Source organism: Ammospiza caudacuta, chromosome 34 (assembly GCF_027887145.1).
Source record: "Ammospiza caudacuta isolate bAmmCau1 chromosome 34, bAmmCau1.pri, whole genome shotgun sequence".
Classification (NCBI taxonomy): Eukaryota; Metazoa; Chordata; class Aves; order Passeriformes; family Passerellidae; genus Ammospiza; species Ammospiza caudacuta.
In genome coordinates, this window is record NC_080626.1 from 4,118,330 (window position 1) to 4,142,711 (window position 24,382).

General features: G+C 58.1%; 1 protein-coding gene across 1 annotated transcript in view; it reads left to right on the plus strand.

The window, feature by feature from the left end:
- Nucleotides 1–24,382, plus strand: part of SHANK1 (SH3 and multiple ankyrin repeat domains 1) — a 41,309-nt gene that overhangs the window by 3,549 nt on the left and 13,378 nt on the right. The window contains 14 exon segments of the mRNA XM_058822721.1: nt 707–815; nt 1,497–1,654; nt 2,761–2,928; nt 4,789–4,905; nt 5,475–5,552; nt 6,261–6,327; nt 7,466–7,742; nt 9,575–9,753; nt 11,182–11,295; nt 12,766–12,841; nt 18,212–18,377; nt 18,644–18,867; nt 20,771–20,853; nt 23,244–23,368. Coding sequence (XP_058678704.1) covers nt 707–815; nt 1,497–1,654; nt 2,761–2,928; nt 4,789–4,905; nt 5,475–5,552; nt 6,261–6,327; nt 7,466–7,742; nt 9,575–9,753; nt 11,182–11,295; nt 12,766–12,841; nt 18,212–18,377; nt 18,644–18,867; nt 20,771–20,853; nt 23,244–23,368 — 1,941 coding nt within the window.

Sequence of the window (24,382 nt, forward strand, 5' to 3'; positions counted from 1 at the left end):
GCCCCTTTGTGCATTGGCCACGCCCATTTCACGATGACATCACCCCTTTCCCTTTTGGCCACGCCCCCTCACTGAGGCCACGCCCCTCATAGGTGTCCCCAAGTGTCCCCAAAATGTCCCCAAATGTTCCCAAATTCCCCCTAAACGTCCCCAAATGTCCCCAAAATGTCCCGAAATGTCTTGAAAATGTCCCCAAAATGTTCCAACGTCCCCAAATCTCCCAAATTTCCCCAAATGTCCCCCAATGTCGCCAAAGCCCCAAAATGTCCCAAACGTCCTCTCAATGTCCCAATCCCTCCAATGTCCCCAAAATGTCCCCAAAATGTCCCCAATGTCCCCTGAGTGTCCCCAATGTCCCCAAATGTTCCCAGTCCCATTTTTTCCAATTTTTCCTATTTTTTCTCAACGTCCCCAATGTCCCCACTGATGTCCCCGACGTCCCCAATGTCCCCGACGTCCCAAATGATGTCCCCGATGTCCCCAAATGTCCCCAATATTGGCATTGTCCCCAATGTCCCCGATGTCCCCACTGATGTCCCCACTGATGTCCCCGACGTCCCCAATGATGTCCCCAATGCCCCCATTGATGTGCCCAAGATCCCCGATGTCCCCAAGTGTCCCCAATACTGGCATTGTCCCCATTGTCCCCAATGTCCCCCTGTGTCCCCACCGATGTCCCCAACGCTGTCCCCAACGCTGTCCCCAGACGGGGCTGCGGAAGTTTCTGGATTACGTCCAGCACGGCTCGGCCGAGAAGGTGGCGCGGCTGCTGGAGCGGGGGCTGGACCCCAACTACCACGACTCCGACTCGGGGGGTGAGCGCCAAAACCGCCAAAAATCGCCCCAAAATCACCCCCAAAGTCACCCCAGAATCGTCCCAAAAATTCAGCCCAAACCACCCCAAAATCACCCCAAAAATTGCCCCAAAATCACCCCCAGGGACCCCAACAACCACGACTCCGACTCGGGGGGTGAGCCCCAAAACCGCCAAAAATCGCCCCAAAATCACCCCCAAAGTCACCCCGGAATCGTCCCAAAAATTCAGCCCAAACCACCCCCAGTGTCCCCAATGCCCCCCAATGTCCCCACTGTCCCCAATGTCCCCAATGCCCCCAGTGTCCCCAATGCCCCCTGATGTCCCCAATGTCCCCCAGTGTCCCCAATGCCCCCCAGTGTCCCCGGTGTCCCCACTGTCCCCAATGCCCCCCGGTGTCCCCAGTGTCCCCAATGTCCCCAATGTCCCCAATGTCCCCACTGTCCCCAATGTCCCCAATGCCCCCCAATGTCCCCACTGTCCCCACTGTCCCCAATGTCCCCAGTGTCCCCAATGCCCCCTGATGTCCCCCAATGTCCCCACTGTCCCCAATGTCCCCAATGTCCCCAATGCCCCCCAGTGTCCCCAGTGTCCCCAATGCCCCCCCAGTGTCCCCGCTGTCCCCAGTGTCCCCAGTGTCCCCAATGCCCCCCGGTGTCCCCACTGTCCCCGCTGTCCCCAGAGACGCCGCTGACGCTGGCCGCCCAGCGCGAGGGCCCGGGCGAGGTTGAGATCATCCGCCTGCTCTGCCTGGGCGGGGCCCACCTGGACTTCCGCGCCCGCGACGGCGCCACGGCGCTGCACCGGGCGGTGTGCACGCGGAGATACCCCGCCCTGCTGGTGAGCGCGCACCTGCGCACACCTGGGCACACACCTGGGCACACCTGGGCACACACAGGGACACGGGGGTGGCACAGTGCGGGCGCTGCACCGGGCGGTGTGCACGCGGAGATACCCCGCCCTGCTGGTGAGCGCGCACCTGCGCACACCTGGGCACACACCTGGGCACACACCTGGGCACAGCCACAGCACACCTGGGCACACCTGGGCACACCTGGGCACACCTGGGCAGAGCCACAGCACACCTGGGCACACCTGGGCACACCTGGGCACACCTGGGCACAGCCACAGCACACCTGGGCACACCTGGGCACACCTGGGCACAGCCACAGCACACCTGGGCACACCTGGGCACACCTGGGCACACACCTGGGCACAGCCACAGCACACCTGGGCACACCTGGACGCACCTGGGCACACCTGGGGACATGGGGTGGACACCCTATGGGTGCCATGGGGGGTCTGGGGATGTCACCAAGGGGTCCCAAGGGTGTCACCTGAGGGTCCCACCGGTGCCCCCATTGTCACCTGCAGGCGCTGCTGGACCTCGGGTGTCCCCAAATAAAGGGGGTGACACCCGTGGGTGCCACAGGGTGTCCCAAGGATGTCACCTGGGGGTCTGGGGATGTCACCAAGGGGTCCCACCGGTGTCCCCATTGTCACCCGCAGGCGCTGCTGGACCTGGGGGGTCCCCAAATAAAGGGACAAGTGGCGGTGACACCCGTGGGTGCCATGGGGGGTCCATGGGTGTCACAGGCAGGTCCCAAGGATGTCACCAAGGGGTCCCTCAGGTGTCCCCGTGTCACCTACAGGTGTCCCCAATAAAGGGTCGAGCGGGGGTGACACTGCTGTGTGTCCTGTGGGTGTCACCTGGGGGTCTGGGGGTGTCACCAGGGGCTCTGTGGGTGTCACCAGCGTGTCCCACCGACGTCCCCACGTCACCCGCGGGCGCTGCTGGACCTGGGCGGGTCCCCAAATAAAGGGGGGGGCACCCGTGGGTGCCGCGGGGCGGTCTGGAGATGTCCCCGAGGAGTCCCAGGGATGTCACAGGGTGTCCCAAGGCGCGTCCCCAGCGTGTCCCACCGGTGTCCCCACTGTCCCCGCAGGCGCTGCTGGACCTGGGCGGGTCCCCCAACTACAAGGACCGGCGGGGCCTGACCCCCCTGTACCACACGGCCATGGTGGGGGGGGACCCGCGGTGCTGCGAGCTGCTGCTCTACAACCGCGCGCACATCGGCACGGCCGACGAGAACGGCTGGCAGGAGATACACCAGGTGAGGGGACACCCGTGTCATTGTCATTGTCACCTGTCACTGTGTCACTGTGTCACCCCGTTATCCCATCCCTGTGTCACTGTGTCACCCCATTATCCCGTCACTGTGTCACCCTGTGTCACATCGGCACGGCCGACGAGAACGGCTGGCAGGAGATACACCAGGTGAGGGGACAGCCGTGTCATTGTCACCTGTCACTGTGTCACTGTGTCACCCCGTTATCCCATCCCTGTGTCCCCCTGTGTCACATCGGCACGGCCGACGAGAACGGCTGGCAGGAGATACACCAGGTGACAGCCCTGTCATTGTCACCTGTCACCGTGTCACCCTGTCACTGTGTCACTGTGTCACCCCGTTATCCCATCCCTGTGTCACCCTGTGTCACATCGGCACGGCCGACGAGAACGGCTGGCAGGAGACACACCAGGTGAGGGGACACCTGTGTCATTGTCACCGTGTCACTGTGTCACTGTGTCACTGTGTCACCCCGTTATCCCATCCCTGTGTCACTGTGTCACCCCGTTATCCCATCCCTGTGTCCCCCTGTGTCACATCGGCACGGCCGACGAGAACGGCTGGCAGGAGATACACCGGGTGACAGCCCTGTCATTGTCACCTGTCACCGTGTCACCCTGTCACTGTGTCACTGTGTCACTGTGTCACCCCGTTATCCCATCCCTGTGTCACTGTGTCACTGTGTCACCCTGTGTCACATCGGCACGGCCGACGAGAACGGCTGGCAGGAGACACACCGGGTGACAGCCCTGTCATTGTCACCTGTCACTGTGTCACCCTGTCCTTCTGTCACCCTGTCACGGTGTCACCCAACCCTGCTGTCACCCTGTCACTGTCGCCGTGTCACTCTGTCACTGTGTCACCGTGCCAGTGGCAGATGTCACCGTGTCTGTCACTCTGACGCATCACTGTGTCACTGGGTTGCCCCATCATCCCCGTCCCCAATGTCCCAAATGTCCCCAATATTTCCTCAGTGTCCCCACAATGTCCCCAACACCCCCAATCCCCTCAATGTCCCCACAATGTCCCCAAGCCCCCAATCCATTCAATGTCCCCAATGTCCCTGATGTCCCCAATCCCACCAGTGTCCCCACAATGTCCCCAAGCTCCCATTCAATCCAGTGTCCCCAATGTCCCCAATCCCCCAATGTCCTGTGTCCCAATGTCCCCAATCCCCTCAAGCCCCACAATGTTCCCAACGTCCCCAATGTCCCTGATGTCCCCATCCAATGTCCCCAAAGTCCCCAATGTCCCCACATTGACCTCAATGTTCCCCCAATATCCCCAAGCCCCTCAAATCTCCTTGATGTCCTCAGTGTCCCCATTGTCCCCCATGTCCCCAATCCCCCCACAATGTCCCCAATGTCCCTGATGTCCCCAATCCCACCAGTGTCCCCACAATGTCCCCAAGCCCCCATTCAATCCAGTGTCCCCAATGTGCCCAATGCCCTCAACCCCCCCGATGTCCCCAATGTCCCCCATCCCCCTGATGTCCCTAATCCCTCCCAATGTCCCCCCCAAGTCCCCCCAATGTCCCCAGTGCCCCCAATGTCCCCGGTGTCCCCACAATGTCCCCAAGCCCCCATTCAATCCATTGTCCCCAACGTCCCCGATGTCCCCAATCCCTCCAATATCCCCAACACCTCCAATGTCCCCGACACCCCCTGATGTCCCCAATGTCCCCACAATGACCCCAATGTCACCAATCCTCCAATGTCTCTGATGTCCACCCCAGTGTCCCCAAGGTCCCCGAGGTCCCCAATGTCCCCAAGGTCCCCAATGTCCCCTTTGTCCCCGATGTCCCCGGTGTCCCCTTTGTCCCCGCTGATGTCCCCGTGTCCCCAGGCGTGCCAGCACGGCCACTCGCAGCACTTGGAGCATTTGCTGTTCTACGGCGCCGAGGCGGCGGCACAGAACGCGTCCGGCAACACGGCGCTGCACATCTGCGCCCTCTACAACAAGGTGGCACCTTGGGGACATCACTGGGGACATTGGGGACACTGGGGGGAATGGGGACATCGGGGACACTGGGGACATTGGGGACACAGGGACACAGAATGTGTCCGGCAACACGGCGCTGCACATCTGCGCCCTCTACAACAAGGTGGCACCTTGGGGACATCATTGGGGACACTGGGGACATCATTGGGGACACTGGGGACATCGGGGACATCTGGGGACAATGGGGGGATTGGCGACGTTGGGGACGTTGGGGACATTGGGGGTGTTGGGGACAATGGGGACACAGGGACACAGAATGTGTCCGGCAACACGGCGCTGCACATCTGCGCCCTCTACAACAAGGTGGCACCTTGGGGACATCATTGGGGACACTGGGGACACCCTGGGGACATTGAGGGGGTTGGGGGGACTGGGGACATCAGGGGCGTTGGGGACATTGGGGGCACTGGGGATATGGGGGATTGGGGACCTTGGTGCCACATTGGTGCCACATTGGTGCCATGTTGGCGACACTCTGGTGCCATTTGGTGTCACCTTGGTGCCATTTGGTGCCACCGGTGTCCCCCCAGGAGAGCTGTGCCCGGATCCTGCTGTACCGAGGGGCCAACAAGGAGGTGAAGAACAACAGCGGGCAGACGCCGTTCCAGGTGACACTGGGGACACTGGGGACATCACTGGGGACATCACTGGGGACATCACTGGGGACACTGGGGACAGACACCGTTCCAGGTGACACTGGGGACACTGGGGACATCACTGGGGACACTGGGGACACTGGGGACACTCCCTGCTCCTGAGGACACTGGGGACACAACCTGAAACTGGGGACACTGCAGAGCGACACTGTTCTGAGGACACCGGGGACACCGAGGACACTGGGGACATGGGGACATTGGGGACACTGGGGACACAGGGGGGCAGACCCCGTTCCAGGTGACATCAGGGACACTGGGGGACGTTGGGGACATGGGGACACTGGGGACAGGTGCCGTTCCAGGTGACACGGGGGACACTGGGGACATCACTGTGGACACTGGGGTAGACCCCGTTGCAGGTGACACTGGGGACACACTCTGAAACTGGGGACCCTGGGGACATTGGGGACGCACCCTGGGGACATTGGGGACGCACCCTGGGGACATTGGGGACACTGTGGAGGGGGTGACCCCCCCATGTGAGTGTCCCATCTTTGTCCCTTTGTCCCCTTTTTATCCCCATCCCCGTCCCTCTGTCCCCACTGTCCCCTCCTGTCCCCCGCTGTCCCCATTGTCCCCCGCTGTCCCCATTGTCCCCAATGTCCCCCGCTGTCCCCACTGTCCCCAATGTCCCCCGCTGTCCCCAATGTCCCCTCACAGGTGGCCGTCATCGCCGGGAACTTCGAGCTGGGGGAGCTCATCAAGAACCACCGGGACAGCGACGTGGGTGAGCCCTGGGGACACTGGGGGGACACTGGGGACACTGGGGGGACACTGGGGACACTGGGGGGATTTGGGACATTGGGGACACTGGGGGCATTGGGGATGTTGGGGACATTGGGGACAATGAGAACATTGGGGACAATGGGGACATTTGGGGCCTTGGGGACATTGGGGCACTGGGGGTATTGGGGACATTGGGGACAATGAGAACATTGGGGACATTGGGGGGCTTGGGGACATTGGGGACATCATTGGGGGCATTGGGGATAACGGGGACATTTGGGGACATCGGGGGGGGATCGGGAACACTGGGGACGTCATCGGGGGGGGACCTTGGGGACATTGGGGGTGTTGGAGACACGGGGACATCATTGGGGACATTGGGGACACTGGAGGGATTTGGGACATCGGGGGGGATTCAGGCATGGGGAGCGGATGGGAGGAACTTGGGGGGTCGGGCCCTTCCTTCCCCCAAATCCCCCCCAAATCCCCCCCAAATCCCCTCAAATTAATTCCCAAATCTCCTCCAAAATCCACCCAAATCCTCCCCAAACGTCCCCCAGTTCCCCGAAATCCCCAAAAATCCCCAAAATCCCCCAAAATCTCCCCCAGTTCCGTTCCAGGAGAGCCCTCAATTCCCAAACCCGCCTCAAAACCCCCGCCTAAATCCCCCACCCCAAATGGCCCCTAAACGCCCTAAACCCTCCCCAAACCTGGCCAAAACCACCCCAGATCATCCCCAAACCCCTCAAATTTCCCCAAAATTCCCCAAAAATCCCGAATTTCCCCCCCAGTTCCGTTCCAGAAGAGCCCGCAGTCCGCGGGCCGCCGCCGGGAGCCGCTCCGCGGGCCGCTCCTGCCGCCCCAAAATGGCCCCTAAACCCCCTAAATCCTCCCCAAACCTCCCCAAATCCTCTCTAAATCCCCCGAAATCCTCTCCAAATGCCCCAAAATGCCGAATTTCCCCCCCAGTTCCGTTCCAGAAGAGCCCGCAGTCCGCGGGCCGCCGCCGGGAGCCGCTCCGCGGGCCGCTCCTGCCGCCCCAAAATGGCCCCTAAAACCCCCCCAAACCTGCCCAAAACCACCCCAGATCATCCCCAAACCCCTCAAATTTCCCCAAAAATCCCAAATTTCCCCCCCAGTTCCGTTCCAGGAGAGCCCGCAGTTCGCGGGCCGCCGCCGGGAGCCGCTCCGCGGGCCGCTCCTGCCGCCCCAGCGCCTCCTCAGGGCCAACAGCGACACCGGGGGGGGGGCCCTGCCCGAGTGGGTGCTGAGGGGTCCCCCCGGAGCCCCCCCGGCCCCCAGACCCCCCTCGGGGACCCTGCGCAGCTCCAGCTCCCCCCGGGGGGCTCGGGCCCGCTCCCCGTCCCGGGGCCGGCACCCGGAGGAGCCGCGGAGGCAGCCCCGGGGCAGGCCCAGGTACGGGGCAGGGGATTTGGGGAAGGGTCCTGAGTGGATTTTGGGGGGTCCAGAGTGGTTTTGGAGGGATTTGGGGAGATTTATGGGGGTCTGGAGGGTATTTTGGGGAGTGGGGCCCCTGGAAAAGGCACCCGGAGGAGCCGCGGAGGCAGCCCCGGGGCAGGCCCAGGTACCTGAGGGGGGCAAATTTGGGGGGTCTGGGGGGGGGGGTTTGGAGCAGTTTTGGGGGGGTTTAGGCGAGGCTTGGGGGGGTCCAGAGTGGACGTGGGGAGGTTTTGGGGGGATTTGGGAGACTTTTGTGGGGCTGGGATCCCTTGAAAAGGCAGCTGGAGGAGCCCCGGGGCAGGCCCAGGTACGGGGCAGGGGATTTGGGGGGGGGTCTGGGCAGGATTTTGGGGGAGTTCTGAGGGGATTTGGGGGGTATTTGGGGGGTCCTGAGTGGATTTTGGGGGCATTTGAGGGGGTTTGGGGGGTTTTGAGGAGGTCTGAGGGGGTTTTGGGGGGGCTGGGACGCCTGGAAAAGGCACCCGGAGGCAGCCCCGGGGCAGGCCCAGGTACCTGAGGGGGAAATTTGGGGGGTCTGGACGGGATTTTGGGGGGTCCAGAGTGGATTTGAGGGGATTTGGGGGGGGGGCTGGGGTGCGATTTGGGGGATTCTGGGGGTGTTCGGGGGGATTTGGGGGTGCTCGGGGGGATTTGGGGGTGCTCGGCGGGGCTCGGGCCCGCTCCCCGTCCCGGGGCCGGCGCCCGGAGGAGCCGCGGGGGCAGCCCCGGGGCAGGCCCAGGTACCTGAGGGGTGATTTTGGGGGATCCAGAGAGGATTTTGGGGGTGTCTGGAGTGGATTTGGGGGGGCTGAGAGGGTTTGGGGGGGATTTGGGGGCTCGGGACCCCTTGGAATGGAACCCAGAGGAGCCTCAAGGATGGTCCCGGTGTGGGGGGGGGCTCCCGGAGGAGCCGCGGGGCAGGCCCGGGTAGGGGACGCGGGATTTTGGGGGGATTCGGGGGGTTCTGATGGCGTTTGGGTGGGATTTGGGAGTGTTTAAGGGAGGTTTGGGGGGGATTTGGGGGGTTCTGATGAGGTTTGGGTGGGATTTGGGAGTGTTTAAGGGAGGTTTGGGGGGGATTTGGGGGGTTCTGATGGGGTTTGGATGGGATTTGGGAGTGTTTAAGGGAGGTTTGGGGGGATTCGGGGGGTTCTGATGGCGTTTGGGTGGGATTTGGGAGTGTTTAAGGGAGGTTTGGGGGGGATTTGGGGGGTTCTGATGGGGTTTGGATGGGATTTGGGAGTGTTTAAGGGAGGTTTGGGGGGGATTCGGGGGCTTCTGATGGCGTTTGGGTGGGATTTGCGAGTGTGTGTGGGGGGTTTAAGGGAGGTTTGGGGGGTTCTGAGGGAGGTTTGGGTGGGATTTGGGAGTGTGTGTGGGGTTTAAGGGAGGTTTGGGGGGGATTTTGGGTGTTCTGATGAGGTTTGGGTGGGATTTGGGAGTGTGTGTGTGGGGTTTAAGGGAGGTTTGGGGGGGATTTGGGGCCTTCTGATGGCGTTTGGGTGGGATTTGGGAGTGTTTAAGGGAGGGTTGGGGGGGATTTGGGGGGTTCTGAGGGAGGTTTGGGTGGGATTTGGGAGTGTTTAAGGGAGGTTTGGGGGGGATTTGGGGGGCTGGGACCCCTGGAAAAGGCACCTGGAGGAGCCCCAAGGATGGTCCAGGTACGAGGAGGAGGCCTCTGGGTGGGGTTTGGGGCGGTTTTGGGGGGTCCGGAGTGGATTTGGGGGGCCGGGAGCCGCAGTTTTGATGCCCCTGACGCCCTGGCCCCCCGTCCCGTTCCCCCCCAGCTCCAGCGGCCTCAGCCGGGACCCCGGCCCGGGGGGGACCCCTGGGGGCACTCTGGGCTCCCGGGGCGTGAAGAGGAAACTTTACTCGGCCGTGCCCGGGAGAACCTTCCTGGCTGTGAGGCCCTACCAGGCGCAGGGCGAGGGCGAGCTCAGCCTCAGCAAGGGAGAGCGCATCAAGGGTGGGTCAAAACCCCAAAAACCTGAAAAAAAAAAAAAAAAAACAAAACCCCAAAAACCCCCAAAAATTCTCAGGATTTCTCCTCAAAATTCCCCTCCAAAAAAACCCTAAAAATCCCAGGATTCCTCCTCAAAATTCCCCTCCAAAAAAACCCCCCAAAAATCCCAGGATTCCTCCTCTAAATCCTCTTAAAAAACCCCCAAAAAAACCCCCCAAAAAGACCCCAAAAATCCCAGGATTCCTCCTCAAAATTCTCCTTCAAAAAAACCCCCAAAAAATTCTGGGATTATTCCTCAAAATCCCCTAAAACCCCCCCCAAAAAAACCCAAAAATCCCAGGATTCCTCCTTAAAATTCCCCCCCAAAAAATTCTGGGATTCCTCCTCAAAATCCCCTAAAAAAAAACCCCAAAAAAACCCCAAAAATCCCAGGATTCCTCCTCAAAATTCCCCCCCAAAAAACCCCCCAAAAATTCTGGGATTTCTCCTCAAAATTCCCCTTAAAAAAATCCCCCAAAAAATTCTGGGATTATTCCTCAAAATCCCCTAAAAAACCCCCAAAAAAACCCCCAAAACCCCAGGATTCCTCCTCAAAATTCCCCCCAGAAAAACCCCCCAAAAAATTCTGTGATTCCTCCTCAAAATCCTGTCCAAAAAAACCCCGAAATTCTGGGATTCCACCCCAAAAAATCCCAGGGACCCATCCCAAAAAAAATCCAAAAAAATTCTGGGATTCTTCCTCAAAATGCCCTCAAAAAAACTCCAAAAAGGGGAAAATTTGGGGGCATTTTTTGGGGGTTTTTTTGGGTTTTTTTGTTTTTTTTTTTGTTTTTTTTGGGGGGTGGGTTTCTCATTTTTGGGGTGGATTTTGGGATTTGGGGTCTCTGGGTGAGTTTTGGGGTTTATTTGGGGGATTTTGGGGTTTTTGGGGGGGATTTTTTGGGATTTTTTTTGATGGGGATTTTTGGGTTTATTTGGGGGTTTTTGGGGGGGGATTTTTGCGGTTTTTGGGGGGGGGTTTGGGATTTTTTTGGATGGGGATTTTTGGGTTTATTTGGGGGATTTTGGGGTTTATTTGGGGGATTTTGGGGTTTTTGGGAGGGATTTTTTGGGATTTTTTTGGATGGGGATTTTTGGGTTTATTTGGGGGATTTTGGGGTTTTTGGGGGGGGATTTTTGCGGTTTTTGGGGGGGGGGTTTGGGTTTATTTGGGCGTTTTTGGGGCGTCTCTGACGCTGGGGTTCCCCGCAGTGCCGGGCGTGGGCGAGGGCGGATTCTGGGGTTTTTTTGGGGTTTTTTGGGTGGAATTTTTGGGGGGGATTTTTGGGGTTTTTTGGGTGTTTCTGGGTGTTTTTTTGGGATTTTTGGATGGGGGTTTTTGGGGGTTTCTCGTGGGTTTTGGGGCGTCTCTGACGCTGGGGCTCCCCGCAGTGCTGAGCGTGGGCGAGGGCGGATTCTGGGAGGGCCAGGCCCGGGGCAGGGTCGGCTGGTTCCCGTCCGAGTGCGTGGAGGAGGTGCCGCCCCGCACCCCCGAGGGGAAAACAGGTACCCAAAACCCCCAAAAACCCCGAAAAACCCCGAAAAACCCCGAAAAACCCTGAAAAACCCTGAAAAACCCCTTCCTGAACCCCAAAAACCCAACAGGTACCCAAAAACCCCTAAAAACCCCAAAAAACCCCTTCCTGAACCCCAAAAACCCCTAAAAACCCCTTCCTGAACCCCAAAAACCCGACAGGTACCCCAAAAACCCCTAAAAAACCCGAAAAACCCTGAAAAACCCCTTCCTGAACCCTAAAAACCCCTTCCTGAACACCAAAATCCCCTAAAAACCCCTTCCTGAACCCCAAAAAACCAACAGGGGCCCCAAAACCCCCTAAAAACCCCGAAAAACTCATAAAAACCCCTTCCTGAACCCCAAAAACCCCTAAAAACCCCTTCCTGACCCCCAAAAACCCAACAGGGACCCCAAAATCCCAACAGGTACCCCAAAAACCCCGAAAAACCCCGAAAAACCCCTTCCTGAACCCCCAAAATCCAACAGGGGCCCAAAAAACCCAACAGGGACCCTAAAAACCCCTAAAAACTCTGCACGGACCCCAAAAATCCCTTCTGGGACCCCAAAAACCCAAACAGGTACCCCAAAAACCCAACAGGAACCCTGCATGGACCCCAAAAACCCAACCTGACCCCAAAAACCCCTGCCCCGACCCCAAGAACCCCAAAAAATCCCAAAACCCCCAAAAAACCCCAAACCCCTCTGACCCCAAAAACCCCAAAAAACCCAAAAAAACCCCAAACCCCTCTGACCCCAAAAACCCCCAAAAAAACCCAAAACCCCCAAAAAAACCCAAACCCCTCTGACCCCAAAAACCCCCCAAAAAACCCAAAAAAAAACCCCAAAAAAACCCAAAAAAAAACCCCAAAAACCCCAAACCCCTCTGACCTGAAAAACCCCAAAAAAACCCCAAAAAAACCCCAAAAAAACCCCAAACTCCTCTGACCCCAAAAACCCCAAAAAACTCCAAAAAACCCCAAACCCCTCTGACCCCAAAAACCCCAAAAAAACCCAAAAAAACCCCAAAAAACCCCAAACCCCTCTGACACAAAAAACCCCAAAAAAACCCCAAAAAACCCCCAAAAACCCCAAACCCCTCTGACCCCAAAATCCCCAAAAAAACCCCAAAAAAGCCCAAAAAACCCCAAACCCCTCTGACACAAAAAACCCCAAAAAAACCCCAAAAACCCCAAACCCCTCTGACCCCAAAAACCCCAAAAAAACCCCAAAAACCCCAAACCCCTCTGACCCCAAAAACCCCCCAAAAAAAACCCAAAAAAAACCCAAAAAACCCCAAACCCCTCTGACCCCAAAAACCCCAAAAAAACCCCCAAAACCCCCAAAACCCCAAACTCCTCTGACCCCAAAAACCCAAAAAAACCCCCAAACTCCTCTGACCCCAAAAACCCCAAAAAAGCCCCAAAAGCCCAAAAAGGCCAAAAGTGCCCCAAACCGCGCAGAGTCGCGCAGCGACAAAGCCAAGCGTCTGTTCCGCCACTACACCGTGGGATCCTACGACAGCTTCGACGCCCCCAGGTGAGACCCCAACCCCAAAAACCCCAAAAAATCCCAAAAATCTTCCCTGGGCTTACCTGAGACCACTGGGACCCCAAAACCCCCAAAAATCCTGGAAAAAAAAACCAAAAATTCCCCCCAAAAAACCCCAAAAGCCCCAAAAACCCCAGAAAAACCCAAAAATCTTCCCTGGATTGACTTGAGCCTGGTGGGACCCCAAAAACCCCAAAAAATCCTCAAAAAAGCCCCAAAAATTCCCCCAACCCCCCCAAAACCTCACTGGATTGACCTGATCCTGGTGGGACCCCAAAAACCGCAAAAAATCCCCCCAAAAAATGCAAAAAATTCCCCCAAAAAGGTCCAAAAAAACCCCAAAACCTCCCCTGGATTCATCCAACACCACTGGGACCCCAAAAACCCCCAAAAAAATCCTCAAAAAAAATCCCAAAAGCCCAAAAAACCCCAAAACCTTCCCTGGATTTACCTGATCCTGGTGGGACCCCAAAAACTCCCAAAAAATCCTCAAGAAAACCCCAAAACCCCCAAAAAATCCCCAAAATCTTCCCTGGAGTCACCTGAGAGCACTGGGACCCCAAAAACATCAAAAAATCCCCCCAAATCCCCCAAATTCCTCCTAAATCCCCCAAATTCCTCCGAAATCCCCCCACAATCCCCCCAAATTTCCCAAAATCCCATCAATTCCTCCCAAATCTCCCCCAAATCCCCCATAAGTTACTCTAAAATCCCCAAATTCCACCTAAATCCCCCAAATTCCACCTAAATCCCCCCAAGTGCCCCCTAAAATCTCACAAATTTCCCCAAATCCCCCCAAAATTTCCCTAATTTCCATGAAATGGCCCTAAAATCCACCCCAGATCCCCCAAAATCCCCCAAATTTTCCCTAAATCTTCCAAATTTCACCCCAGTCCCCCAAATTTTGATCCAAATCCACTCAAATCCCCCCCAGATCCCCCAAATCCCCCCAAATCCTCCCCAAACTTCTCCTAAATCCTCCAAATTCCCCCAAATCCCCCAAAATCCCCCAAATTCCACCTGCATCGCCCCAAAATGCCTCCGAATGCCCCCAAATCCCCCCTAAACTTCCATTAAATCCCCCCTAAACCCCCCAAGTGCCCCCTAAATTCCCCAAATCGCCCCAAAATTATCTCCAATCGTCCTAAACCACCCCCAAATATCCCAAAACTTCCCCCAAATTCTTCCAGAATCCCCCCAAACTCCCTCAAATCCCTCTAAATTCCCCAAATTTTCACTAAAGCTCCTCAAAACCCCCCAAAATCTCCCCAAAATCTCCCCAAATCCCCCAAAATCCCCCCAAATTTCCCCTAAACCCCCCAAATTCCACCTAAATCCTCCAAAATTCCCCAAATCCCCCCAACATCCACAAAATCCCCCTGAAATCCCCCCAAATCTCCCCCAAATTCCCCAAATTCCTCCTGAAATCCCCCAAATTCCCCAAATTCCTCCTAAAATCCCCCAAGATCCCCCCGAAATCCCACAAATTGCACCCAAATCCCCCCCAAACCCCCAAAATCTCCCCAAATCTGCCTAAAATTCATCCCAAACCCCCACAATCTCCCTAAAATCCCCCAAATCCCCCAAAATCCCCCCAAAATCTCCCCAAACCCCCCTAAAATACACCCCGAATCCCCCCTAAATCCCCCAAACCCCCCAAAACTTCTCCCAAAATCCCCCCAAATTTCCCCAATCCCCCCAAAATCCCCTTCAAATTCACCCCAAACCCCCCAAATCCCCCCCAAATCCCCCTAAACCCCCAAAATTTCTCCCAAAATTCCCAAAATCCCCCCAATCCCCCAAATCGCCCCCAAAATCCCCCCAAAATTTCGCCCAAAATCCCCCTGAAATCCCCTCAAATTCACCAAAATCCCCCCAAATGCCCCCAAATCCCCCTAAAATTCCCAAATCCCCCTAAAATTCCCCAATGCCCCCAAAATTCCCCAATGCCCCCAAAATTCCCCAATGCCCCCAAAATCCCCTTCAAATTCACCCCAACCCCCCCCCCCCAAATCCCACTAAAATCCCCCAAATTTCACGGAAATCCTCCAAAATTTCGGTCAAACCCCCCCGAACCCCCCCAAAATCTCCCCAAACCCCCCCAAAGCCCCCCAAAATCTCCCCAAAATCCCCCAAACCCCCCCGAAATCTCCCCGAAATCCCCCAAACCGCCCCAAATGCCCCCAGAATTTCTCCCCAAATCCCCCCCAAATTTCACGGAAATCCTCCGAAATTTCGCTCGAACCCCCCCAAAGCCCCCCGAAATCTCCCCAAAATCCCCCAAAGCCCCCAAAAATCTCCCCAAAATCCCCCAAAATCCCCCAAACCCCCCCAAAATCCCCCAAACCGCCCCAAATGCCCCCAGAATTTCGCCCCAAACCCCCCCCAAATTTCACGTAAATCCTCCGAAATTTCGCTCGAACCCCCCCGAAATCTCCCCAAACCCCCCCAAAGCCCCCCGAAATCTCCCCAAAATCCCCCAAACCGCCCCAAAATTTCTCCCCAAATCCCCCCAAATTTCACGTAAATCCTCCGAAATTTCTATCGAATCCCCCCAAAACTCCCCCCCCCTCAATGGGGGAGGGGCTCGGGGGTGGGGGAGGGGCTCGGGGGTGGGGGAGGGGCTCTGGGGTGGGGGAGGGGCCCCCCCGGGACCTGTCCCGGTTCAGTTTGGGACCCCTCCCCCCCCCCCCGAAAAAAATAAATGACCCCTCCCCCCCCCAAATGTCCCCTCCCCCCCCCATGTCCCCTCCCCCCCCTCCCCCCCCCCTTTGGGACCCCCCCGGCCCCGCCCCTCCCCCTCCCCCTCCCCCCCCCCATCGGCGTTCGGGGCCGCGGCGGCCGCGGGGGCGCCCATGGGGCCCGAGGATTTGGGGTGAGTTCGGGGCTTTTTGGGGCTTTCGGGGCCTTTGGGGGGCAGCTCTGGGGCCGGGGGCACATTTGGGGCGGCTTTGGGCAGTTTTGGGGGCGATTTGGAGCCGTTTCGGGGCATTTTTGGGGCATTTTGAGGTCGATTTGGGGCCGATTTGGGGCATTTTTGGGGCATTTTGAGGTCGATTTGGGGCCGATTTTGAGCCGTTTTGGGGCATTTTGAGGTCGATTTGGGGCCGTTTTGGGGCATTTTTGGGGCATTTTTAGGGTTGAATTTTTGGCGGTTTTGAGATTGATTTAGGGCAGTTTTAGGGTCAGTTTGGGGCAATTTGGAGCCGTTTTGGAGCCGTTTCTGAACGGTTTTGGGACGTTTTTGGGGTCGATTTTTGGCAGTTTTGGGGCACTTTTGGCGTTGGTTTGGGGCAGTTTGGAGCTATTTTGGGACATTTTTGGGGGCATTTTTGAGGTCAGTTTGGAGCCGTTTTGGGACATTGTTGGGACATTTTTGGGGTCGATTTGTGGCAGTTCTGGGTTTGATTTGGAGCCGTTTTGGGACATTTTGGGGGCATTTTTGGGGTTAATTTGTGGCATTTTTGGATCTGATTTGGGGCACCCATGGGGCCCGAGGATTTGGGGTGAGTTTGGGGCATTTTGATGATTTTGGGGGGCCGGGGGGCAGTTATGGGGTCTGGGGCAAATTTGGGGCAGTTTTGGGGTAATTTGGAGCCATTTTGGAGCCGTTTCAGGGCATATTTGGGACATTTTTGGGGTCAATTTGGGGCAGTTTTGAGGCACTTTTGGAGTCGGGGGCAGATTTGGGGTTGGAGGCAAATTTGGGGCAATTTTGGGGTCGATTTATGGCAATTTAGAGCCGTTTTGGGACATTTTGGGGGCATTTTTGAGGTCGATTTGGAGCCGTTTTGGGAAATTTTTGTGGCAGTTTTAGGGTCGATTTGTGGCACTTTTGGGGCACTTTTGGGGCCGGGGGCAGTTTTGGAGCCGTTTTGGGACATTTTGGGACATTTTTGGGGTCGATTTTTGGCAGTTTTGGATCTGATTTGGGGCGGTTTTGGAGCCATTTCGGGACATTTTGGGGGCGTTTTTGAGGCGTTTTTGTGGCAGTTTTGGGTCGGCTTGTGGCAGTGTTGAGGTTGGTTTGGGGCAGTTCTGGGGGCGGGGGCAGATTTGTGGCAGTTTTGGGGTCAGTTTGTGGCACTTTTGAGGCAGTTTTGGGGTTAATTTGGGGCAGTTTTGGGGTTAATTTGGGGCAGTTTTGGATCTGATTCGGGGCATTTTTGGGGCTGATCTTTGGCACTCTTGGGGCAGTTTTGAGGCAGATTTGGGGCCCCTTTCAGGGTAATTTTGGGGCCGTTTTGGGGCTGTTTTGGGGTTGGTTTGGGGCTGATTTGAAGCTGTACTGGTGCCGTACTGGTGCTGTACTGGTGCCGTACTGGTGCCATACTGGTGCCGTACTGGTGCCGTACTGGGAGCTGTAATGGTGCCATACTGGTGCCATACTGGTGCCGTACTGGTGCTGTACTGGAGCTGTACTGGTGCCATACTGGGAGCTGTACTGGTGCCATACTGGGAGTTGTACTGGGAGCTGTAATGGTGCTGTACTGGTTCTGTAGTGGTGCCATACTGGTGCCATACTGGGAGCTGTACTGGTTCTGTACTGGAGTTATACTGGTGCCATACTGGTGCCATACTGGTGCCATACTGGTGCCGTACTGGTGCCATACTGGGAGTTGTACTGGGAGCTGTACTGGTGCCATACTGGGAGCTGTACTGGTGCCGTACTGGTGCCATACTGGTGCCGTACTGGTCCCCGCTGTCCCCCCCGCGCCCCCTCCCCAGTAATCCCCGTGTCCGTCCCCCCTCCCCACCGATTCCCCGCTGCCCCCCCATCCCCGCTGTCCCCCCCGCGCCCCCTCCCCAGTTATTCCTCGCTGTCCCCCCATCCCCTCCTTGTCCCCACTGTCCCCGTGTCCGTCCCCCAATCCTCACCCTGTCCCCCCGCTGTCCCTCCCGCGCCCCCTCCCCAGTAACCCCCGTGCCCGTCCCCCCTCTCCTGTCTCCTCCCGCGCCCCCTCCCCAGTAACCCCCGTGTCCATCCCCCCTCCCCACCAATTCCCGCTGTCCCCCAACGCCCCCTCCCCAGTAACCCCCGTGCCCGTCCCCCCTCTCCTGTCTCCTCCCGCGCCCCCTCCCCAGTAACCCCCGTGTCCGTCCCCCCTCTCCTGTCTCCTCCCGCGCCCCCTCCCCAGTAACCCCCGTGCCCGTCCCCCCTCTCCTGTCCCCCCGCGCCCCCTCCCCAGTAACCCCCGTGTCCATCCCCCCTCCCCACCAATTCCCGCTGTCCCCCAACGCCCCCTCCCCAGTAACCCCCGTGCCCGTCCCCCCTCTCCTGTCTCCTCCCGCGCCCCCTCCCCAGTAACCCCCGTGCCCGTCCCCCCTCTCCTGTCTCCTCCCGCGCCCCCTCCCCAGTAACCCCCGTGTCCGTCCCCCCTCTCCTGTCTCCTCCCGCGCCCCCTCCCCAGTAACCCCCGTGCCCGTCCCCCCTCTCCTGTCCCCCCGCGCCCCCTCCCCAGTAACCCCCGTGTCCATCCCCCCTCCCCACCAATTCCCGCTGTCCCCCAACGCCCCCTCCCCAGTAACCCCCGTGCCCGTCCCCCCTCTCCTGTCTCCTCCCGCGCCCCCTCCCCAGTAATCCCCGTGCCCGTCCCCCAATCCTCACCCTGTCCCCCCGCTGTCCCTCCCGCGCCCCCTCCCCAGTAATCCCCGTGTCCGTCCCCCAATCCTCTCCTGTCCCCCCGCGCCCCCTCCCCAGTAACCCCCGTGCCCGTCCCCCCTCCCCGCCGCTCCCCGCTGTCCCTCCCCGGCCTCCGTCCCCGGTGCCGCCGCTCCGCCGGGTCCTAGAGCCGCTCCCGGAGCCGCTCCCGGCGCCGCTCCCGGCCCGGGCCCCGCTGCCCATCGCGGGCGGGGGGCGATGCGGCCGCGCCCCCTCCCCACGCCGCGCCCGCCATGTCCCGCCGCGCCCCCTCCCCGCGCGCCGCGCCCCCTCCCCCTGCCGCGCCCCCCGCGCTCTCCTCCAGCTGGCCCCTGCTGGGACCCCCCCGCCGCAGCGTCTGGTACATCTACAGGTACGGGACCCCCCCCCGAAACCGGGCACCGGGCACCGGGACCCCCGGCTGGCACCGGGACCCCCCCCAGATCCAGCCCAGCCCGGTCCCCATCTCCTGTCCCCAGCAGGGACCCCCAATATCGGTGTCACCCCCCTCTGGGACCCCCCCCCAAATCCATCCCAGCCCGGTCCCCAGCAGGGACCCCCAATATCGGTGTCACCCCCCCGGGACCCCCCCCCCCAAATCCATCCCAGCCCTGTCCCCAGCAGGGTCCCCTCAGTATCGGTGTCACCCCCTCTGGGACCCCCCCCCAGATCCAGCCCAGCCCTGTCCCCATCTCCTGTCCCCAGCAGGGTCCCCTCAGTACCGGTGTCACCCCCCCGGGACCCCCCCTCAGGGCTGGGACCACCCCCCAAATCCATCCCAGCCCTGTCCCCATCTCCTGTCCCCAGCAGGGACCCCCAATATCGGTGTCACCCCCCGGGGACCCCCCCTCTGGAACCGGGACCCCCCCCAATTCCACCCCCCGTGTCCCCAGCAGGGTCCTGCTGTCACCCCCCCAATGTCCCCAGGACCCCCCAATGTCCCCAGGACCCCCCCAGTGTCCCTTTGGTGTCACCCCCGGGCCCCCCCAGCACCGGGACCCCCCCCCCAGTTCCTGTCCCCAGCAGGGTCCCCCCACTATCGGTGCCACCCCCACCTCGGTGTCCCCATGGGGACCCCCCCAGTGTCCCCTCAGTGTCCCCCCAGTGTCCCCTTGTGTCCCTTTATGTCCTCCCAATGTGCCCTCTTGACCCCCTCAGGACACCCCAGTGTCCCCTGCTGTCCCCCCCATGTCCCCCCAATGTCCCCCCAATGTCCCCCCTCAACGTCCCCTCACATCCCCCCCAGTGTCCCCCCAATGTCCCCCCATGTCCCCCCTCAATGTCCCCTCACATCCCCCCAATGTCCCCCCAGTGTCCCCCCAATGTCCCCCCATGTCCCCCCTCAATGTCCCCCCTCAATGTCCCCCCCTCAATGTCCCCTCACATCCCCCCCAGTGTCCCCCCAATGTCCCCCCAATGTCCCCCCTCAATGTCCCCTCACATCCCCCCAATGTCCCCCCAGTGTCCCCCCAACGTCCCCCCATGTCCCCCCTCAATGTCCCCTCACATCCCCCCCATGTCCCCCCAGTGTCCCCTCACGTCCCTTTATGTCCCCCCAGGACCCCTTGTGTTCCCCTCAATGTCCCCCCAACCGTCCTGGGACCCTCAGTGTCCCCCCATGTCCCTCCTTGTGTCCCCTCGTGTGTCCCAATGTCCCTCCTTGTGTCCCCTCCTGTCCCCCCCAGTGTCCCCTCGTGTCCTCTCCATCCCTCCTGGGACCTCCAATGTCCCCTTGTGTCCCCCCCCCCCCCCCCAATGTCCCCTCTGGTGTCCCCTCATGTCCCCCCCCCCCCCCAGGACATCCCAATGTCCCCTCTTGTCCCCTTTGTGTCCCCCCAATGTCCCCCCAATGTCCCCCCAATGTCCCCCCAATGTCCCCCCAATGTCCCCAATGCCCCCTCAGTGTCCTCAGCACTGTCCCCAGTGTCCCCAGTGCTGTCCCTGATGATGTCCCCAATCCCCCTAATGTCCCCAATGATGTCCCCAAACTCCCAATGTCCCCAATCTTCCCCCCATTGTCCCCAATGTCCCCAAATGTCCCCAAATGTCCCCAAATCCCTTCAATGTCCCCAATCCCAGTTTTTCCTTTTTCCCTCCCATTTTTTCCCACTGTCCCCAAATGTCCCCAATGTCCCCAACACCCCCAACACCCCACTGTCCCCACTGTCCCCAACACCCCAATGTCCCCAATGTCCCCAACACCCCAATGTCCCCAATGTCCCCAATGTCCCCACTGTCCCCACTGTCCCCAATGATGTCCCCCATGGTGTCCCCAGCGATTACATCATCAAGGAGAAGACGGTGCTGCTGCAGAAGAAGGACAGCGAGGGCTTCGGCTTCGTGCTCAGGGGGGCCAAAGGTGAGGGGACACCTGGGGACACCTGGGGACACTGGGGACACACCTGGGGGACACACCTGGGGACACACCTGGAGACATTGGGGACACACCTGGGGACACCTGGGGGACATTGGGGACACACCTGGGGACACACCTGGGGACACCTGGGGACACCTGGGGGACATTGGGGACACACCTGGGGACATTGGGGACACACCTGGGGACACCTGGGGGACATTGGGGACACACCTGGGGACATTGGGGACATGGGGGACACACCTGGGGACATGGGGGACACACCTGGGGACACCTGGGGACATTGGGGACACACCTGGGGACACCTGGAGACACTGGGGACACACCTGGGGACACACCTGGGGACACCTGGGGGACATTGGGGACACACCTGGGGACATTGGGGACATGGGGGACACACCTGGAGACATTGGGGACACACCTGGGGACACCTGGGGACATTGGGGACACAACTGGGGACATGGGGGACACACCTGGGGACATTGGGGACATGGGGGACACACCTGGGGACATGGGGGACACACCTGGGGACACCTGGGGACATTGGGGACATTGGGGATAGCTGGGGACACACCTGGGGACATTGGGGACAGACACAGACACACCTGGGGACACACCTGGGGACATTGGGGACACCTGGGGACACCCACAGACACACCTGGGGACATTGGGGACACACCTGGGGACATTGGGGACAGACACAGACGCACCTGGGGACATTGGGGACATTGGGGACACACCTGGGGACACACCTGGGGACATTGGGGACACCTGGGGACATTGGGGACATTGGGGGAGGGTCCCTGGGTGGCCCCAGATGCTCCTTGGGGGGGGGTGGTGGGAGAACTTTGGGGGATTTGGGGAATTTTTGGGGAAAAATTTTGGAATTTTGGGGGAATTTTGATAATTTTGGGGAGGATTTTGGGGAAATTTTGGGGAGGATTTTGGGATTTGGGGGAAATTTTGGGGATTTTGGGGAAATTTGGGGAATTTTGGGGGGAATTTTGGTGATTTTGGGTTTTTTTGGGGAGGATTTTGGGATTTTATTAAAATTTTGGGGGGATTTGGGATTTTGGGGGGGTTGGGGGATTTTGGGCATTTGGGTTTTTAGGGGGAATTTTGGGACATCTTTGAGGTATTTTGGGGGGAATGTTGGGAATTTTTAATAATTTGTCTGCAGATTTGGAGATTTTGTGGAATTTTGGGACTTTTAATGGGATTTTTTAAATGAGATTTTTCTGGGGATTTTTTGGTGGAATTTTTTTAGGGATTTTGGGATTTTTATTGGGATTTTTATTGGGATTTTTCTGGGTATTTTTGGGGTGATTTGGGGGATTTTTAATGGGATTTTTTAATGGAATTTTTCTGGGGACTTTTTGTGGTTTTTTATGGGTTTTTTTGGGATTTTTATGGGATTTTTAAATGGGATTTTGGGGGTAATTTTGAGGATATTTAATGGGATTTTTTAATGGGATTTTTCTGGGGATTTGGGGGTTTTTTTTTAGGAATTTTGGGATTTCTAATAGGATTTTAAAATGGGATTTTCCTGGTGATTTTTGGGGGATTTCGAGATTTTTCTGGGGATTTTTTGGGGGATTTAAAAAATTACTTTTCTGGGGATTTGGGATTTTTTAAATGAGATTTTTAACGGGATTTTTTGTTTATTTTTAATGGGATTTTTTGTTATTTTTAATGGGATTTTTCTGGGAATTTGGGGATTTTTTAATGGGATTTTGGAGATTTTTTTAAATGGGATTTGGGAATTATTGGCATTTTACATGAAATATTTTTTTATTTTTATGGGATTTTTTTTTTATTTTTATGGGATTTTTAATGGGATTTTTTTTAATTTTTATGGGATTTTTTTTTTATTTTTAATGGGATTTTTTGGGATTTTTAATGGGATTTTTTTAGGAATTTTGGGGATTTCTAATGGGATTTTTAAAGGGATTTTTTGGGGGATTTTTTACAATTATTTTTCTGGGAATTTGGGGATTTTTTTAAATGGGATTTTGGGGATTTTCAATGTGATTTTTTTCAATGGGATTTTTATGGGATTTTTTTTGTATTTTAATGGGATTTTTTGGGATTTTTTCAGGGAATGTCTGGGATTTTTCAGGGAATTTTTAGATTTTCGATATTTTGGGGATTTTTGGGTTGAATCTGTGCATTTTTGGGGCCCCGTCCCCCCACAGCGCAGACCCCATCGAGGCGTTCACCCCCACCCCCAATTCTGGGTGGCTTTGGGTCCATTTTAAACGGGATTTTTGGGGGGTTTTTAATGGGATTTTTTGGAAATTTGGGATTCTCGGGGTTTGAGGGATTTTTGGGTTGAATTTGTGCATTTTTGGGGCCCGGCCCCCGCCCCCCCACAGCGCAGACCCCCATCGAGGAGTTCACGCCCACCCCGGCCTTCCCGGCCCTGCAGTACCTGGAGTCGGTGGATGAAGGGGGCGTGGCCTGGAGGGCGGGGCTGCGCATGGGCGACTTCCTGATCGAGGTGAGGCCCCGCCCACAGCGGGCACGCCCGGGCACACCCGGGCACACCTGTGAACACACCTGGGCACACCTGGGCACAGCCGTGAGCACACCTGAACACACCTGGGCACACCCATGAACACACCTGGGCACACCCGGGCACACCTGTGAACACACCTGGGCACACCTGGGGACACCCGTGAACACACCTGGGCACACCAGGGCACACCTGTGAACACACCTGGGCACACCCGGGCACACCCGTGAACACACCTGGGCACACCGGGGCACACCCGTGAACACACCTGGGCACACCGGGTGATAGTCGTGAACACACCCGGGGCACACCTGGGAACACCTGGGAACACACCTGGGCACACCTGGGAACACCTGGGCACACTGCTGAACACACCTGGGAACACCTGGAGAACACCTGAACACACCGGGGCACACCTGGGCACACCTGGGCACAGCCGTGAGCACACCTGAACACACCTGGGCACACCCGTGAACACACCTGGGCACACCCGGGCACACCTGGGGACACCCGTGAACACACCTGAACACACCTGGGCACACCCGTGAACACACCTGGGCACACCTGGGCACACCTGTGAACACACCTGGGCACACCTGGGCACAGCCGTGAGCACACCTGAACACACCTGGGCACACCCATGAACACACCTGGGCACACCCAGGCACACCTGTGAACACACCTGGGCACACCTGGGGACACCCGTGAACACACCTGGGCACACCCGGGCACACCTGTGAACACACCTGGGCACACCGGGGCACACCCGTGAACACACCTGGGCACACCGGGGCATAGTCGTGAACACACCGGGGGCACACCTGGGAACACCTGGGAGCACACCTGGGCACACCTGGGAACACCTGGGCACACTGCTGAACACACCTGGGAACACCTGGAGAACACCTGAACACACCGGGGCACACCTGGGCATACCTGGGCATAGTCATGAACACACCTGGGACACACCTGAGGCACACCTGGGCACAGCTGGCACAC